The 17,989-nt window shown below is 50.0% G+C and overlaps 2 protein-coding genes across 3 annotated transcripts; one reads left to right on the top strand and one right to left on the bottom strand.

Annotated features, from left to right (window-relative positions):
* Window positions 1-265: 265 nt before the first annotated feature.
* Window positions 266-3,706, top strand: SLC35B2 (solute carrier family 35 member B2). Of its 2 annotated transcripts, XM_010369774.2 has the most exons (4): window positions 266-430; window positions 944-1,137; window positions 1,330-1,484; window positions 2,168-3,706. In XM_010369774.2, the coding sequence occupies exons 1-4, from the start codon at window positions 420-422 to the stop codon at window positions 3,104-3,106; spliced, it is 1,299 nt and encodes a 432-aa protein (XP_010368076.1). In that variant the 5' UTR covers window positions 266-419; the 3' UTR covers window positions 3,107-3,706. The 2 variants fall into 2 exon arrangements, with proteins under 2 accessions (XP_010368076.1, XP_010368077.1); XM_010369775.1 differs by lacking the exons at window positions 266-430; window positions 1,330-1,484 and having other exon boundaries at window positions 1,057-1,137.
* A 219-nt stretch (window positions 3,707-3,925) lies between these two features.
* HSP90AB1 (heat shock protein 90 alpha family class B member 1) lies at window positions 3,926-10,545 on the bottom strand. Its single transcript, XM_010369771.2, has 12 exons — window positions 10,307-10,545; window positions 8,763-8,909; window positions 7,940-8,146; window positions 7,678-7,837; window positions 7,361-7,494; window positions 6,919-7,227; window positions 6,303-6,468; window positions 5,909-6,099; window positions 5,638-5,785; window positions 5,249-5,517; window positions 4,424-4,757; window positions 3,926-4,313 (listed from the first exon to the last, which is right to left on the bottom strand). The coding sequence occupies exons 2-12, from the start codon at window positions 8,907-8,909 to the stop codon at window positions 4,204-4,206; spliced, it is 2,175 nt and encodes a 724-aa protein (XP_010368073.2). The 5' UTR covers window positions 10,307-10,545; the 3' UTR covers window positions 3,926-4,203.
* Window positions 10,546-17,989: the final 7,444 nt, after the last annotated feature.

The following is a 17,989-nucleotide window of genomic DNA, read 5'->3' as shown; positions in this document are numbered from 1 at the left end:
ACACAGAGGAGGGTCTTGGGATGCAGAGCCTCAATGTCCTGTCCACAAGATGGCAATGGTCACCATGACCTCTGGGACGCTTATGAAGGCCAAAGGCGATGACGATGCACAGGGGACGCGCCGGGCGGGCGCATCTTCAGGGCTGGGGCTCCCCACGCCCAGGGCAGGCCAGCTCGCCGGAACCCGAGCCGCGTCTGCCTCCGAGCCGCGCGGGGGCGCTGTGGCCCGGCGGCGGCCCGGGGCGCTGCGTGGTCGCGGTAGGGGCGGAGGGGACCGCGGGGAGGGAGGCGGGAAGAGCGCGGCATTTCCGCTGGCCGCGGGCTCGCTGGCCGCTCCTGGAGGCGGCGGAGGGAGCGCAGGGCCGTGCGGCCCGGGGACTCGCATTCCCCGGTCCCCCTCCACCCCACGCGGCCTGGACTATGGACGCCAGGTGGGGGCTAGGGCAGTGGTGAGCTCACGTGACCGAGCCCCCGGGCCACGTGACTGCCGCACATCTGCACGGGGGGCCGGGTGGGGTCCCGGCTGCTCGGCCGTCGGCCAGCATAGGAGCCAGTGGGGATGGGGGATGCGGCTTGGTTTTGTGCTCCTTGGGGAGCTTCGGGCGGAGGGGCAGGGTACCCTGACGCCCTAAGAACGTGGAGGGGAGGGTGGGGGAAGGGGCGCTGCCTCTGGCTTGAGCAGCGGGCCAGCGCTGGAGGGAACAGAGGAGACCTATGTGGCCAGAAGGGCGGATCCACCCCCGGGGAGGGAGGAAGCCCTGCCGGGCCAGCGCCGGCGTGCCCTCGCCCCTCCTCGAGAGAGAGAGAGAGAGACACTCTTTGTCCGGGCCGGAGCTGCAGCGGAGGGGGCGGGGAGGAGACTCCGGGCACTACTCCAGTGTGGTCCCCTCTGGAGGGCGGAGGGGATAACTGCGCCCTAATGCTTATGTCCGCTTTCCTTACAGGTGGTGGGCAGTGGTGGTGCTGGCTGCGTTCCCCTCCCTAGGGGCGGGTGGGGAGACTCCCGAAGGCCCTCCGGAGTCATGGACCCAGCTATGGTTCTTCCGATTTTTGGTGAATGCTGCTGGCTATGCCAGCTTTATGGTACCTGGCTACCTCCTGGTGCAGTACTTCAGGCGGAAGAACTACCTGGAGACCGGTGTGTGAAGCAAGGGCGGGGAAGTGAGCTAGGTCGGGAAGGAGGGTATTTATTTGGCCAGCAGTCCAAACGGGATATGACTTGGAGAGGGCGGGGCGACGGTAGGCCGGACAGCAGGGCAGGCTGGCTGCTCTGGGGAAGAGGAAGTGCTACGGAGAAAATTTGGGGCTTGACTTTGTGTGCTTTCTTCAGGTAGGGGCCTCTGCTTTCCGCTGGTGAAAGCTTGTGTCTTTGGCAATGAGCCCAAGGCCTCTGATGAGGTTCCCCTGGCGCCCCGAACAGAGGCGGCAGAGACCACCCCGATGTGGCAGGCCCTGAAGCTGCTCTTCTGTGCCACAGGACTCCAGGTGGGTAGGTGGGCTCAGGCTCTCTTCCTGGGTTGGATGCCGGTGGGCAGGGATTCTGCGAAGGTTTCCATTTTACCAGTCCCAGAGCTTTGCTAGTTGGTGTGTTTCATGTCCTGCTCCCAGGGGCACACTGCACCTCCATCTTGGAGGTGTTTGGGGGAAATGCTCTTTTCTTTCCTCTTCTCCTCTCCAGCACTGGTACTGAAAGTTCATGCTGTTGTTTCGAGATGTCTGGTGCAGAAGACTTGCCCTATTCTCTGTGATTTCTACTGTGCCGTTATTATACTTCCTTCCTGCACTGGTGTCTCACATACTGTAAACCCACTGATAAAATTGTGGGGGAGCCATTCCGCTTTCCCCCAGTACTGCATGTGAGAGAGTGCTAAGATGCGGGCTCCATGGCATTTTGCAGTGGGTACTAGTTCCACCTCGAATATCATTTTGAACTACAGATACCCAATTCTGAGAGTTCTTGCCTCCCGGAATTGGTTTTTCACACACAGTTGATTCATTCCCTACAAGGTGAATCCAGACTTGGGAGAAGAAACTTCTACAGAGGAACCAAAAAGTGTATATTTTCCTTTGAATCACTTAGGCATCCTGAAGAAGAGGGAGAAGTCAATTTTTGTCTACCTTTTCATTATCTTGCTTATTGTCTCCTTTGCCTCTACCTTCCCCAACAGGTGTCTTACCTGACTTGGGGTGTGCTGCAGGAAAGAGTGATGACCCGTAGCTATGGGGCCACAGCCACATCACCGGGTGAGCGCTTTACAGACTCGCAGTTCCTGGTGCTAATGAACCGAGTGCTGGCACTGATTGTGGCTGGCCTCTCCTGTGTCCTCTGCAAGCAGCCCCGGCATGGGGCACCCATGTACCGGTACTCCTTTGCGAGTCTGTCCAATGTGCTTAGCAGCTGGTGCCAATACGAAGCTCTTAAGTTCGTCAGCTTCCCCACCCAGGTGCTGGCCAAGGCCTCTAAGGTGATCCCTGTCATGCTGATGGGAAAGCTTGTGTCTCGGCGCAGCTACGAACACTGGGAGTACCTGACAGCCACCCTCATCTCCATCGGGGTCAGCATGTTTCTGTTATCCAGCGGACCAGAGCCCCGCAGCTCTCCGGCCACCACACTCTCAGGCCTCATCTTACTGGCAGGTTATATTGCTTTTGACAGCTTCACCTCAAACTGGCAGGATGCCCTATTTGCCTATAAGATGTCATCGGTGCAGATGATGTTTGGGGTCAATTTCTTCTCCTGCCTCTTCACAGTAGGCTCACTGCTAGAACAGGGGGCCCTCCTGGAGGGAACCCGCTTCATGGGGCGACACAGTGAGTTTGCTGCCCATGCCCTGCTACTCTCCATCTGCTCTGCATGTGGCCAGCTCTTCATCTTTTACACCATTGGGCAGTTCGGGGCTGCTGTCTTCACCATCATCATGACCCTCCGCCAAGCCTTTGCCATCCTTCTTTCCTGCCTTCTCTATGGCCACACTGTCACTGTGGTGGGAGGGCTGGGAGTGGCTGTGGTCTTTGCTGCCCTCCTGCTCAGAGTCTACGCACGAGGCCGTCTAAAGCAACGGGGAAAGAAGGCTGTGCCTGTTGAGTCTCCTGTGCAGAAGGTTTGAGGGTGGAGAGGGTCTGAGGGGTGAAGTGAAAGAGTCTTCTCACCATTCTCTCCTTCTACTGTAACCCGAGGGAGCTGGCTCAAAGGGCAAAATGCAGGTGTTTTCTCAGTATCATAGACCAGCTCTGCAGCAGGGGGTGGGGAGCCCAGGAGGCAGCCTTCCCTTTTGCCTTAAGTCACCCATCTTCCAGCAGGCAGTTTATTCTGAGCCCCAGGGTAGAGACAGTCCTCAGTGAGGGAAGAGTTTGGGGTCAAGAGGGCATAGGTAGGTTCCACAGTTCCCCCTCCCAGAAGTTTCCTTAAGTCTTGCCCTAGCTGTGCTCTGCTACCTTCCAGACTCCCTCCTCTCTGCAAATACCTGCATTTCTTACCCTGGTGAGAAAAGCACAAGCGGTATAGGCTCCAATGCTGCTTTCCCAGGAGGGTGAAGTGAAGATGGTGCTGTTGTGGAAAGGGGATGCAGACCCCTGCCCAGCACCACCTCCTATGCTCCTGGATCCCTAGGCTCTACTCCATGAGCCTGTTGTAGGTTTTGGTACTTTAGAAATGTAACTTTTTGCTCTTATAATTTTATTTTATTAAATTAAATTACTGCAATGGACTTGGTCCTGTGTTTTGGTTGACTGAAAAGGCATTATTATATGGTAGTTTTTCAGAAAAACTGCCTTTAGCTTCAGTGTATGCACTCTTAAGACTCACTGGTATTCTGTATCTTAGCTACAAAACCAGCTCAACTTGCTGTGCTCATGAACACAGCAAGAGCTGCGGGGATAGAGAAGCTAGGGAAGAATAACATCCACTTCACAAGGGAGAGCAGAACTGTATAAAAACGGCATATTCTTTATTTTGCATACTTTAATTTCAGAACAAAATGAAGAAAATAAAATAAACCACAACACACAACATCCAATCCTGCTGTCAGAGTAGAGAGGGAATGGGGCTTGACACCCTTGGTTTCCTGCCTTCAACAAAAAGACAGGAGAGGAAAAACAACACTAGACATCAGCAGGGGGAGCCAGGTGGGACAGGGGCACTTGAGGCTGCGGTGGGAGCCACAGGGACACTATACAAGGGCACAAGTTTTCCAACTATGAACTTCTAATCGACTTCTTCCATGCGAGACGCATCCTCATCGCCCTCAAGAGGGGGGATCTCATCAGGAACTGCAGCACTGGGTTCCTCTGCTGCCACTTCATCTTCATCAATACCTAAAGTAAAATTAAGCCATGTAAGACTTGACTAAATAGCATCAAGTCAAATCCAGACAGGAGCCTAGTTGCACAAACTCCTTGCCACACCAAGTACCAAAGCTGCTTACCTAGACCTAGCTTGATCATGCGGTAGATGCGGTTGGAGTGGGTCTGGGGATCCTCAAGGGAAAAGCCTGAAGAGAGCAGGGCGGTTTCAAACAGCAGCACCACCAGGTCCTTAACTGCCTTATCATTCTTGTCGGCCTCAGCCTTCTGCCGCAGAGTCTCCACAATGGGGTGGTCGGGGTTGATCTCCAGGTGCTTTTTGGCCATCATATAGCCCATAGTGGAGTTGTCCCGAAGTGCCTGGGCTTTCATGATCCGCTCCATATTGGCTGTCCAGCCATAGGTGCTGGTCACAATGCAGCAGGGTGAAGACACAAGCCTATTGGAGATTGTCACCTGTGGACAATCACAAAAGCCTTAGATTTGCATTAGATCAGTGACCACTTTGAAAGAGAAAACAGACACTGTCAAGCCTGTAATTCCAGCAGGGGGAGGAAGAGGTGGACCAATCACTTGAGTTTGAGACCAACCTGGCAAAACCCTCTCTCTACAAAATATACAAAAAATTAGCTGGGTGTGGTGGCACATGTCTGTAATCCCAGCCACTCAGGAGACTTGAATTTGCAGTGAGCTGAAATCCAGTCCAAAAAAAAAAAAAAAGAAAATGATATTTTATCTACTCTCAGAAGTTAACTGAAGCAATGCCTAATCTGTGCCACATTTTATTAAAATAGCCTTAAACCTGGCTAGGGAAGAGAACAAGAGGCAAGAAGGCTTCCAACAGTAAATAGGGGGCCTCAAGCCACTAACTGTGTAGAAACATGATTGTGATGGAGCCCACCTCAAAGGTATGTTACAAAATATATCCTAGCTCCAGAATGGCTTACCTTCTCAACCTTCTTATCTAAGATTTCTTTCATGAGCTTGCAAAGGTTCTCAAACTTTGCCTTGCTCTCTTCCATCTTTTTCTTCTCCTCCTCATCCTCAGGCAGCTCCAGACCCTCCTTGGTAACTGAGACCAGGCTCTTCCCATCAAACTCCTTGAGCTGCTGCACACAGTACTCGTCAATGGGCTCGGTCATATATACCACCTCGAAGCCCCGTTTCCGCACTCGCTCCACAAAAGCTGAGTTGGCCACCTGCTCTTTGCTCTCACCTGTAGGGTAATTAAATGGACTCAGTGACTAAAATGCCTCATACTGCCAGTTCCGTTCCTAGGTAGCCCTGAAATGTGCTCCCCACTCCTCCAAAAAGGCTTCCATCAGAAACAACGCACCAGTGATGTAATAGATGGACTTCTGTGTCTCCTTCATGCGAGAAACATACTCTGACAAAGATGTCATCTCATCTCCAGACTGGGAGGTGTGATAGCGCAGCAGCTCAGACAGGCGGCGGCGATTAGTGGAGTCCTCGTGGATTCCAAGCTTGAAGGGTGGGAAGAGAAAAAACAATCCAACTTAACTACAATTCACTTTCTATGAGAATGGAAAAATTTGTTAGTAATTACTAAGAAAAGTGGTAAAGGGAATAAGCATTTGCCTCTTTACCTTGAGATTTTTAGAGAATGCCTCATAGAATTTCTTGTAATTCTCCTTGTCTTCTGCCAGCTCAGAGAAGAGCTCAAGACACTTCTTAACAATGTTTTTACGAATGACTTTCAAGATTTTGCTCTGCTGGAGCATTTCTCGGGAGATGTTCAGGGGCAGATCCTCAGAGTCAACCACACCACGAATAAAATCTGCCATCAACCAGGATGAGAAAGCTCAGTAAAAATAGCTAGACCAGAGCTGGTACCCAGATTCAAACAGAAGGCTCTACTAGCCTCCTGAACCCTTACACTTACTATGCATTGCAGAAAACCCTTAACCTAGGATATCCTAGCAGAATGCCGAAAACCTCCCAAGACTTCACCCAACTAAATTAGGCCAAAGAGATACTCACTGAGATACTCTGGTATTAACTCATCACAGCTGTCCATGATGAACACACGACGGACATAGAGTTTGATGTTGTTCTTTTTCTTCTTGTTTTCAAAAAGGTCAAAGGGAGCCCGACGAGGAATGAATAGCAATGCCCTGAATTCCAACTGACCTTCTACAGAAAAGTGCTGAAAGAAACCAAAAATAAGCAAGTGATACATTTCAAAAGAGGGCCTTTTAGCCCCAACACCAAATTACCTAAAAGTGGAAGAATGATCCTCCCTAAGCCTAACGGATAGAGCGCACACACACGCAGTTCCCGAGAAAACTGAGCCTTAATGCCCTCAACAATCTACACGAATACTAGCTGTATATAGGAAACAGTCTGCTCTGCTCAGAACCCTGGATGTGTAAGGCTGCCAATAGACATTACCCAGATTTCCTTTAGAGAAAGTGAGCTCATTAGGAAGGATGGCACTTCACTATGACAGGGTAATCAGTAAGTGAAAATACATGGCTCTCACATTTCTTTTATCAGCTGGACACGCTCCATGTGTCTATTACCTGCCAACACCCTTCCACTTACACTCATTCCTCTCCATATTTGCATGTTGACCCAACATGCAAAGGCTTCTCACCTTGACTGCCAAGTGGTCTTCCCAGTCATTGGTGAGGCTCTTGTAGAATTCTCCATACTCCTCTTGGGTGATGTCATCAGGGTTTCTGGTCCAAATAGGCTTGGTCTTGTTTAGCTCTTCCTGATCAATGTATTTCTCTTTGATCTTCTTAGTTTTCTTCTTCTTATCCTTACCACTGTCATCCTCCTCATCTGAACCCACATCTTCGATCTTGGGCTTTTCTTCATCATCTTTATCTTCCTCTTCTTTCTCACCTTTCTCTTCCTCTGCCTCATCATCACTAATTTCCTTCTCTCGCTCCTTCTCCAACTAAGTAACAAAAACAGAAATTAGCCTTGGAGTACAAAACACCAGGAAAAGCAGAAGCCAGGGACCATGAGATTCTCCAGAACAGGAAACATCCTGCACGCTAAGTGTAAAAGGTTTAAAAGTCCACACTCACATAAAGGGTGATGGGATAGCCTATGAACTGAGAGTGCTTCTTCACTACTTCTTTGACGCGCCTCTCTTCTAAGTACTCTGTCTGATCTTCTTTAAGATGGAGGATCACTTTGGTACCTCTGCCAATGGGCTCACCTAGAAGAGTTAATCACAAGCGTGTAACAGGGTGAAAGTATATGCAGTTGAGACTTCACCAAATTAATAAAGTATAAGTAGAACTGCTATGAAGAACTGCTTGACAGGATGCTCAAAATTTCTGCTACTGGTGAGCCCACAAAACTCTAACCCAGCTACCTTGTAACAGAAAAGCTAACTTACCATGGTCAGCCCGCACAGTGAAGGAACCTCCAGCAGAAGACTCCCAAGCATACTGTTCATCATCGTTGTGCTTTGTGATCACAACCACCTTCTCTGCCACCAGGTAGGCAGAATAAAAGCCAACACCAAACTGTCCAATCATGGAGATGTCTGCACCAGCCTGCCAACAAGTTTTTTTAAAGTCAAACACAAAATTTAAAGAAGCAAAAAAATAAAGAACACTGATGACTATGAATGGTGTATGCCAACAGAACTGCAGTACCTGAAGAGCCTCCATGAATGCTTTAGTACCAGACTTGGCAATGGTTCCCAAATTATTTATGAGATCAGCTTTGGTCATGCCAATGCCTGTGTCTACCAAAGTCAGGGTACGTTCCTGAGGGTTGGGGATGATGTCAATTTTCAGCTCTTTACCACTGTCCAACTTCGAAGGGTCTGTTAGGCTCTCATAGCGAATCTTGTCCAAGGCCTGAAAATAATACAAACAGCAACTTACTTTTGCTCTCTCCCAGACAGGCAATTGCTCTGTTGCCCAAGCTACAGTGCAGTAGTAGCAAGGATGACAGCTCACTGCAGCCTTGACCTCCCTGGTTCAAGTCATCCTCCCACCCCAGCCTCCCAAGTAGCTGGCACTACAGTAGGCACATGCCACTGTGCCCAACTAATATTTAATTTTCTGCAGAGACAAGGTCTTGCTGTTGCCAAGGCTGCCCTCGAAATCCTAGGCTCAAGTGATCCTCCTGCCTTGGCGTTACAGGTGTGAGTCAACACGCTCGGTCACTTTTGCTTTCTTAAAGCCCGTGTCTTCAAAGAAAATCTTGGTTTACCTCTCTCAGCCTCAAATCTGATTGTCCCTTATCTTGAGGCTTTAGAACTACAGTTAGTTCCATGAGCCCACCTTTTCTGGACATAGTCCCTTCCCTTTCAAGTTCAAGATGACCAGAGAGTAAGACAAATCTTTTTGGAATAGTTGCAAGTTTACCCCCTTAAATAGTAGTCCCCAACAAAGCCCAAACCACTCCTTTCCTCTCTTCTAGAATATCAAAAAAAATAAACACACCAAATATGGAAACCAGAGCACTTACATCAGAAGCATTAGAGATCAACTCCCGAAGGAAAATCTCCTTGTTGGAATAGAAGGTATTGATGATGAGAGACATGAGTTGGGCAATTTCTGCCTGAAAGGCAAAAGTCTCCACCTCCTCCTCTCCATGGTGCACTTCCTCAGGCATCTAAAATAAAAATTATCATTAATTACAAAACATGAAGGACTCATATTTAAAAATCCTAAAGGTCATCTCATTTGTTAGGACCTTAAGGAGTTGAGACTGGTTTGACCTGACTACTATCCCTTCCGAAGAGACTGAAAAAGCATTCTCTTAAAATTAGTGTTAAAAAAAACACACTAAGTGGGAAGCCTGAAAATTCAGAAGGAAAAAGAAAATAAGCTAAATGTTCTTCAACCAAACGTCACAGAACCCAGCTACTTAGAGTGGTGACCAGCAGGCTCAGCGTCATCCGGTAGTATGGCAGAAACTCATAATGCTGGTCCAACCCAGGTATCCAGAGATCCCAAATAATCTTTACACAAATTTAAATGTGAAAATCACTACCTACAGTTCTTCATTTGGAGATCAAAGTAACTAGTCTGGCACTAACTTTAAACTGCTCCCCCTGAGATGTCTTCCTAAGACCAGCCCAAGGGCGGGACACTCCTGCCCCACACTGCAGGGAGGAATAACCTGGGATGCAGAGAATACTCGCCCGAAGGGCAATTAAATCCGGACAAAGAATCGATAAAACAAAAGCTCCACTACGACCCCTTCACAGGACAAAATTACAGAACAGGACCAAACCCAACACAAGGAAGATGGTGGCCGTAACCACCAGGCCGACACTCGTCACTGCCGGACATGCGTCGGCACGGACCACGCGAGGAGGGGGCGCCGCCGTGCACCCTCCTTCGCCCCAGCATCCGGGCACTGGGGCGGGGCGCCAGAATCCAGAAGCTTCCAGAACAATCTCAGCTCTAGAGAACGGGCGGAGGAGGGAGCCATGAATCTTCCAGAACCTGCCCCCCTCCCCGCCCCTCCTCCACCGGGCCTGCAAGAAAGATCTGGAAGGAGACAGTATGGGGTGCCGGAGACCGAAAGCACTCCTCCCACACCATGAACCCTCACAGAACCAAAGCACCCAAGGCGGCTTTAACAATGCGTCCGGTAAGAAAGGTGGCAAAGCCAGTCCCACAGGACCGTGCTGAGTCACCCGAGCGAGCACCCCCGCCATCCTGCGGTCCCCCTCCAACGCCCTATAGCCGCGTCCGGAAGTGGAGGGGCAAAAATGGCAGCGTCCCGGGCCGCGCGGCCACCACGTGCAGCTGCCCGCCGCGCACTGCCCCAGCCCCGCAGCCCACCTCGCTACGGCTAGGAGGAGCGGAGAGAAAGCCCCACCGCCCAAGCACACTAGAGAAAACCGAGGAAAACTCAAGAGCCCTCACCTACCACTACCCTCACCCTATAAAAATCCAGGGCGTTATCCAAAAGCCACCCGACATCTAGGCACCCTAAAGGACAGAAAAAAAGCAACACGAAAGAACACCAAAGAAGCCTAGCAAAGAATTCAGCCTTACCTTGAAAAAAAAACGCTTACACGTATTAGAGAACAACGTGGGCTCGGTTTCTGATAACCAGGAGGCACAAACGCTGCGCCAGAGTGACTAGAAAGAGCTGCTGCGTGCCCCCAAGGCTCCCTATATAAGGCGAAGCACAGAACAGCCGCCCTCCCGTGGATCCCTCCGCCTTAAAGGAGCATGCTTGTCAAGCCCGCACCTGCAGCCACCAGCCCACCTTGACGTCATGGTCCGAAAAAAGGAGGGGGCGGGGAAGAACCCAAACAACGGATCCACCCACACGTTTGCTTGTGATCACAGCCCCATATCTTCACGTCTAGGACCTGACCCCATCAAGAGCTGGGATAAGGAGTGCTCATTTGGCATATGCGGTGTCTCTACGGGCGAGGAACCCATTGACCTCCCTAAAAACCTGTGGGGCAAGAGTCCCCACACCCAAGGACGCGGCCGGAGCGGGGGAACACCTAAAAAGAACGGAGGCAGTTAACCACTCCGACCGCCGCTCCCAGACCCAATCTTCTTCCTAGTATATGCCCTACACATTTCGCATCCCGACAGAGGGACTGGCATTCGGGACCCGACCTTGGGTAGCCCCAGATGCTGACTCTCCCAGGAGCAGAGGAAGGGCGGAGGGTTCGCGGTGTGGGGTATCTCAGCGTGGGGGGAGGGCGCCGGCGGGACTCTTTGCCGGCATGCGGCGGAAGGCGCCGCAGCACTGCGGCTTTCCAGCAGTTTCCAGGCCAGTCTCGGCGGTCCCGCCCCCGCCCGCCCCCTCCCCGCGGTGCTCCGCCTCTCCGGCTGCGGCCAGGGCAGGATTTTTGCAGCGACCCCACCCGGGGACCGACTCTGACGTGTCCGAGAAGACGCAGGTACTAGCCCAATCCTCAGGGATGGGATGGAGCGCTGGGGAGGGATCGGCTGACCCCTCCTTCCCCGCGTCAATCACAGAACACCCAAGCACCTGGGGCGACTCTGCGGGCGTACCGTTTTGCACTCTGAGACTGGAGTCGCTACGGGAGGGACCCCCTCCAGCCCCTGCGGCCGCCACGTACACGGAGCACGGGGACATGCGCCCTCCCTACGCAGGCACGTCAAGCCATTTCTCAAGCTGGTTCGCTTTTTTTCTCCCATTTCCCTCCTGCAGCTATTTGGACGTGGGAAGGAGGGAGTCTCTAGGAGCCACTGCAGGGCAACAGGAGCTCTTGGAGGCCGCGTGACGACGCTGGCCAGAGAGCGAGCGGCTGGCCAAGTTGTTCCCCTTGGCACGAGAACCCCTAGGCCATACCCCTGGTCAGTGAACTGCGGCCGCCGTGTCTGGCCTGTCTCCGCCCTTTTGCCTGCCCTCCAGTCGGCAAGCTGTCCTTGCCTTTCCAAGGCCTCATCCGAAAGCCTGCTGGACCCACAGCCCCTCCAGGAGAGAATAGCCACTCCCTGCTCTGTGCCCTGTAGATGTCCATCTGGTTCCCTTCCTGGCCCACCCCTAGGATGCTTGGGAAGAGTTTCCCCACAGCCACCCACATCGTCCTCCCTCACCAGCCCTGTTGTTACCCAGTCTACATTCGTTAACAAGCTTTGTTCATGTGTTGAATACCAAAGAAAAAGGAGGTCCCTTGCTTTCCTCTTCCTTGTCCCTGTCCACTTCGCCATGCCTGCCATCATCATCCCGATTTTATATCCTTTCTCCCTTTCATTATGGTCTGCAAAAAGCCTATGGCTGGGAGAAGTCTATAAGAAGGGGCATTGGGTGCTCTATTCCTGACCAAAACCGCAAACCAGAGGGAGCGTGATCCCTTAACATGCCCTCTCCTTCTAAGCAGAGGGACCTACGTCATTAAAAATCTGCTCCCCAGTTTACAGAGAGCATTCACAAACTCTCACTGTCCTGTGAGCGGATGAAAGTCAGTGTGCACATTATATCAACAGGGAAGTGGCTTTAGTGACTCCCAGGGTCCCTCTACTCAGAGCCTTGCTGCGCTAGCTCCCTTTCTGCTCCAGAAATGGAGCAGGGATGTGATCTCACCCCTAGGACCTAAATCCAAAGCAGGAATCACTCCTGTGGATGGGCTTACCCTGAGCTAGATCCTTTCAGTGTCAAGACTCAGCTGCTTCCTGAAGACTTTGTAAATGGGAAAATCTCAAATCTTACACCAGCATAGAAATTCCACTTTCTCTGCCGGGCACAGTGGCTCATACCTGTAATCCCAACACTTTGGGAGGCTGAGGTTTGTGGATCACCCGAGGTCAGTAGTTCGAAACCAGCCTGGCCAACATGGTGAAACCTCGTCTCTACTAAAAATTAGCTGGGCGTGGTGGCACTTGCCTGTAATCCCAGCTACTTGGGAGGCTGAGGCAGGAAAATCGCTTGAAATCGGGAGGCAGAGGTTGCAGTGAACCAAGACCACACCATTGCACTCCACTCTGGGCAACAAAAGAGAAAACTCCGTCTCAAAAAAAAAAAAAAAAAAAAGGCCGGGTTTGGTGGCTCATGCCTGTAATTCCAGCACTTTGGGAGGCCAAGGCCAGCGGATCACGAGGTCAGGAGTTCAAGACCAGCCTGGGCACTATGGTGAAACCTGTCTCTACTAAAAATACAAAAATTAGCCGGGCATGGTAGCGCCCGCCTGTAGTCCCAGCTACTTGGGAGGCTGAGGCAGGAGAATCACTTGAACCCAGGCAGCAGAGGTTGCAGTGAGCCGAGCACCAGTCTAGGTGGCACTCCAGTCTAGGTGGCACAGTGAGCCTCCATCTCAAAAAAGAAATTACACTTTCTCTTCCAGGAAGCCTTTCAGGACACTGCCTACCTGTGTCCACAAGCTCCATCCTTGGAGATCCTGGGGATGCAGAGGTGCATACACAGGACTGGGAGCCCTCAACACACTGGAGGCTGCAGCAGGCCAAGTGTGAACCATAGGAGGATGGGAGAAGCAGCAGAGGCCCTCAGCTCAGCTTGGGAAAGGGAGCAGTCTTAGGACCATGGCTAGCCAGGCCATGACATGGAAAGCATGGAAAGGCACAGAGCCCCATTAGAGGAACTATAGCTCAGGAACCCCAAAGGGAAGCACAAGGAGTTGAAAGTAGCCCTGCAGATGGGGGTTAGGTCAGAGAGGGCTGCAAATGCCACTGATAAGAAGTTCTGACCTTAAGGGTGAGAGAAGTGAAAGTTACTAAAGACAGACTTAAAACTACATCTTCCAGACTGGGCACCGGTGGCTCATGCCTGTAATCCCAGACCTTTGGGAAGCCAAGGCGGGTGGATCACCTGACGTCGGTAGTTTGAGACCAGCCTGACTAACATGGAGAAACCCCGTCTCTACTAAAAATACAAAATTAGCCGGGTGTGGTGGCGCGTGCCTATAATCCCAGCTACTCAGGAGGCTGAGGCAGGCGAATCGCTTGAACCCAGGAGGCGGAGATTGCAGTGAGCCATGATTGCGCCATTGCACTCCAGCCTGGGCAACAAGAGGGAGACTCTGTCTCAAAAAAAAAAAAAAAAAAAATACGTCTTCCGAAGCCTTATTCCCAGCAGCACTTGGAACCACCAATGTTCCCAAGATCCCTTTTATTCCTCCATGAAACCTCCTAGGCCCAGCCCAACCTTCTGCTGTTGGAGGGTGGCCAGCTAGAGTAGAAATTAACAACCCAAGACCTGCAGCTGGTGGGCCTGCTGTTTGTTTTTTGAATGGCCTGTGGGCCAAGAATGGTTTTTACACTTTTTAATGGTTGAAAAAAAAAAATCAAAAGAAAGTTACTATTTTGACATGGGAAAATTATATGAAATTTGAATTTCTGTTTTCATGAAGTTTTTTTTTATTGTTGTTTTTTGGTTTTTGAGACAGAGTCTCACTCTTATCACTCAGGTTGGAGTGCAGTGGCAGGATCTCAGCTTACTGCGACCTCCACTTCCCAGGTTCAAGCGATTCTCCTGCCTGAGCCTCCCAAGTAGCTGGGATTACAGGCGCCCACCACCACACCCGGCTAATTTTTGCATTTTTAGTAGAGACGGGGTTTCACCATGTTGGCCAGGCTGGTTTCGAACTCCTGACCTCAGGTGATCTGCCTGCCTCAGCCTCCCAAAGTGCTGAGATTACAGGCGTGAGCCACCGCGCCTGGCCAATTTTAATGAAGTTTTGTTGAAACACAGCCCTTGTCTTTGACTGCTTCTGTGCCATAAAGTCAAAGTCAATAGTTGTGACAGAAACCATAATGCTTGCAAACCCTAAAACATTTACTCTCTTGCCTTTTACAGAAAACGTTTGCAGATCCGTAAGCTCCATAAAGCTCAGTAAAGTCTTGCAGGGAGCACAGAGATTCAGCCTGGACAGAGTCTCTGGGGTTCAGAGAGGCCGAGGGGAGTTAGATAAAGCTCAGTGGATGAATAAAACAACTCAGGGCAACAGGACATCAGAGATATGAGCATGGAGAGTAGCTGTGGACCCTGAACCCCTCCAACAAGCAGCCTCTTAAGCTCAGTGCCTGCCAGGTGTGTCCCGTTACTTTCTAGGCCTTCCCAGTTCCATGAGGCTTAGCTCTCTGAATTCCTGAGGGAATACCCTGAACTGACACCCTCCAATACTAGTGAACCTGACATTCAGATGCATTGGACAACCGGGCAGGTCTGCACAGCCAGCGTGGACTCCACCTCTTTGCCTCCATTTTCACATTCCATTAGAACACAAGAGAAGTCTCTTGCACAATTTTTGCTCACTGTATTGTTAGTATTGTTATTTTTTTGATGCCATAGAAAATGGAAATTTTTGTTCATTTCCTGTTTCCCAGAGAGTTCAAAAAGCAATTGAGCAATTGAATTTTTGTTTATTGATCCAACAAGTTGGTAAGCTAGCTTGTTAATTCTTAATTTGTCTATAAATGTTTTGATGATATTTTATAGGTACAGCCATATCATGTGAAAACAATGACAGTTTGGTTTACCCTTTTCTGATTCTTGTATCTCTTATCTCTTGTTTTAATGCACCAGCTAGGACCTGCAGAACAAGAATAGTGATTCTGGGCATCCCCATCTGATTCCTAATCAGAAAATTAAAGCTTCTAACACTTCACCATTGAACTTTTTTTTTTTTTGAGACAAGGTCCAGGGTCTTGCTCTGTTGTGGGGGCTGAAGTACAGTGGTACATAGCTTTCTACAGCCTCAACTTCCCAGGCTCAGGCGATCCTGCCACTTCAACCCCCCAAGTAACTGGGACCACCATGCCTGGCTAATTTTTTTATTTTGTAGAGACGGGGTCTCCCTGTGTTGCCCAGACTGATCTCAAACTCCTGGGCTCAAGTGATCCTCCCACCTTGGCCTCCCAAAGTGCTGGGATTACAGGCATGAGCCACCCGCACCCAGCTGAACATATTTACTCTTTCTATTCCTAACTTGCTATAAATTAAAAAATAATAATAATAATAAAACCACCATGCCCAGCTAATTTTTAAAAGTATCTGTAGGCCGGGCACGGTGGCGTGAGCCACCAAAAGACAAAAGACTCTTATCTTTTCAATTTCTCTTCTATCTAAAGTATGTCTTCTGCCAGGCGAGATGGCTCACACCTGTAATCCCAGCACTTTGGGAGGTCGAGGTGGGCAGGGGCCAGGAGTTTGAGACAAGGCTGGCCAAAATGGTGAAACCCCTTCTCTACTAAAAATACAAAAATTAGTCAGGCGTGGTGGCGGGCACCTGTAATGCCAGCTACTCGAGAGGCTGAGGCAGGAGAATCGCTTGAACCCAGGAGGCGGAGTTTGCAGTGAGCCAAGATCACGCCTCTGCACTCCAGCCTGGGTGACAGAGTGAGACTCTGTCTCAAATAAATAAATAAATAAAATTTAAAAATAAAGTATGTCTTCATTTCTAAAATTGTTTTTCATGTCTTATCTCTTTTTTCTTGTACAATTTCACCAAAGCTTTGCTTGTCTTACTTATATATTTGTTTTCGACTTCTTTAATTTCTGTTTAATTTTTTTTTTTGAGACGGAGTCTGGCTCTGTCGCCCAGGCTGGAGTGCAGTGGCCTGATCTCAGCTCACTGCAAGCTCCGCCTCCCGGGTTTACGCCATTCTCCTGCCTCAGCCTCCCAAGTAGCTGGGACTACAGGCACCCGCCACCTCGCCCGGCTAGTTTTTTTGTATTTTTTAGTAGAGACGGGGTTTCACCATGTTAGCCAGAATGGTCTCGATCTCCTGACCTTCTGATCCACCCGTCTCGGCCTCCCAAAGTGCTGGGATTACAGGCTTGAGCCACCACACCCGGCCTAATTTTTTTTTTTTTTTAGACAGAGTCTCGTTCTGTCACCCAGGCTGGAGTGCGGTGATGCGATCTCGGCTCACTGCAACCTCTGCCTCCCAGGTTCAAGTGATTCTCCTGCCTCAGCCTCACTAGTAGCTGGGACAACAGGTGTGCCTGCGCGCCACCACACCTGGCTAATTTTTTTGTATTTTTAGTAGAGACGGGGTTCCACCATGTTGGCCAGTGGGGTCTGGAACTCCTGACCTCAAGTGATCCGCCTGCCTCAGCCTCCCAAAGTGCTGGGATTATAAGTGTAAGCCACAGTGCCTTGCCTAGTTCTGTTGTTCTTGTTCTATTTTCTTAACTTTAGTACTTAACACATTAATTTCAGCCTCTCTGTTTTTCCAACATAAGGATTTAAGGCTACAAATTTCTCCTTATGTACTATGTTTACTATAGTCCACAAATTTCCGTATATTACAAATTTCAAATAATATTCAATATTTTTTATTACAATTCAATTTTAAGGATTTTCTGATTTCTTATGGTATCCTCTTTAACTAATTTAAAAGTGTTTTACATTTTCAGTTTTTTTTTTTTTTTGAGACGGAGTCTCGCTCTGTCACCTAGGCTAGAGTGCAGTGGCACGATCTCGGCTCACTGCAAGCTCCGCCTCCCGGGTTTACGCCATTCTCCTGCCTCAGCCTCCTGAGTAGCTGGGACTACAGGCGCCCGCCACCATGCCCGGCTAAGTTTTTGTATTTTTAGTAGAGACGGGGTTTCATCGTGTTAGCCAGGATGGTCTCGATCTCCTTACCTCGTGATCCACCCGTCTCAGCCTCCCAAAGTTGCTGGGATTACAGGCGTAAGCCACCACGCCCGGCATTTTCAATTATTTTTTATATACCCTTTAATTATGTTGTAGACATACAATGTGGTATGTATGTTACTGGCTCTTTTGTATTTGAGACTTTTTTTTTTCTCTCTTTTTTGTTTTGAGGCAGTCTCACTCTGTCCCCCAGGCTGGAGTGCAGTGGCCAGCTGATGGCCCACTGCAGCCTTAACCTCCTGGGCTCAAGCGATCCTCCCACCTCAGCCTCCCAAGTAGCTGGAACTACAGGCATGTATCACTAGCCCTGGCTGATTGTTTAATATTTTTTTGTAGAGATGGGATTTTGCCATGTTGCCTAGACTGGTCTCAGATGCCTGGGTTCAAGTGATCTGCCAGCGTTGGCCTCCCAAAGTGCTGTGATCACAGGCACGAGCCACCGCGCCAGGCCTGTATTTGAGACTTCATTTGTAACTTTAGAAGGTGGTTAATATCTCTAAATGCTCCATATGTGCTTGAGAAAAAACAAACAAAAAAAACCTAGTTGTTAGGTTAAATCTTTTTTTTTTTTTTTTTTCAAGACGGAGTTTTGCTCTTGTTGCCCAGGCTGGAGTGCAATGGCGCAATCTCA

This window comes from Rhinopithecus roxellana, chromosome 4 (assembly GCF_007565055.1).
Source record: "Rhinopithecus roxellana isolate Shanxi Qingling chromosome 4, ASM756505v1, whole genome shotgun sequence".
Classification (NCBI taxonomy): domain Eukaryota; kingdom Metazoa; phylum Chordata; class Mammalia; order Primates; family Cercopithecidae; genus Rhinopithecus; species Rhinopithecus roxellana.
Note: the sequence above shows the minus strand (reverse complement) of the source record. Positions and strands in the feature narration are given on the sequence as shown.

Bases quoted from the DNA above. Each gene is read 5' to 3' on its own strand.
- SLC35B2 (XM_010369774.2), top strand. The intron at 1,138-1,329 runs GTGTGTGAAGCA...TGCTTTCTTCAG, and splicing joins GAAGAACTACCTGGAGACCG to GTAGGGGCCTCTGCTTTCCG. The intron at 1,485-2,167 runs GTGGGTAGGTGG...CTTCCCCAACAG, and splicing joins TCTGTGCCACAGGACTCCAG to GTGTCTTACCTGACTTGGGG.
- HSP90AB1 (XM_010369771.2), bottom strand. From the start codon at position 8,909: ATGCCTGAGGAAGTGCACCATGGAGAGGAGGAGGTGGAGACTTTTGCC. The intron at 5,786-5,908 runs GTAAAGAGGCAA...CCACCCTTCAAG, and splicing joins CATTCTCTAAAAATCTCAAG to CTTGGAATCCACGAGGACTC. The intron at 5,518-5,637 runs GTGCGTTGTTTC...ATTACCCTACAG, and splicing joins GTCCATCTATTACATCACTG to GTGAGAGCAAAGAGCAGGTG.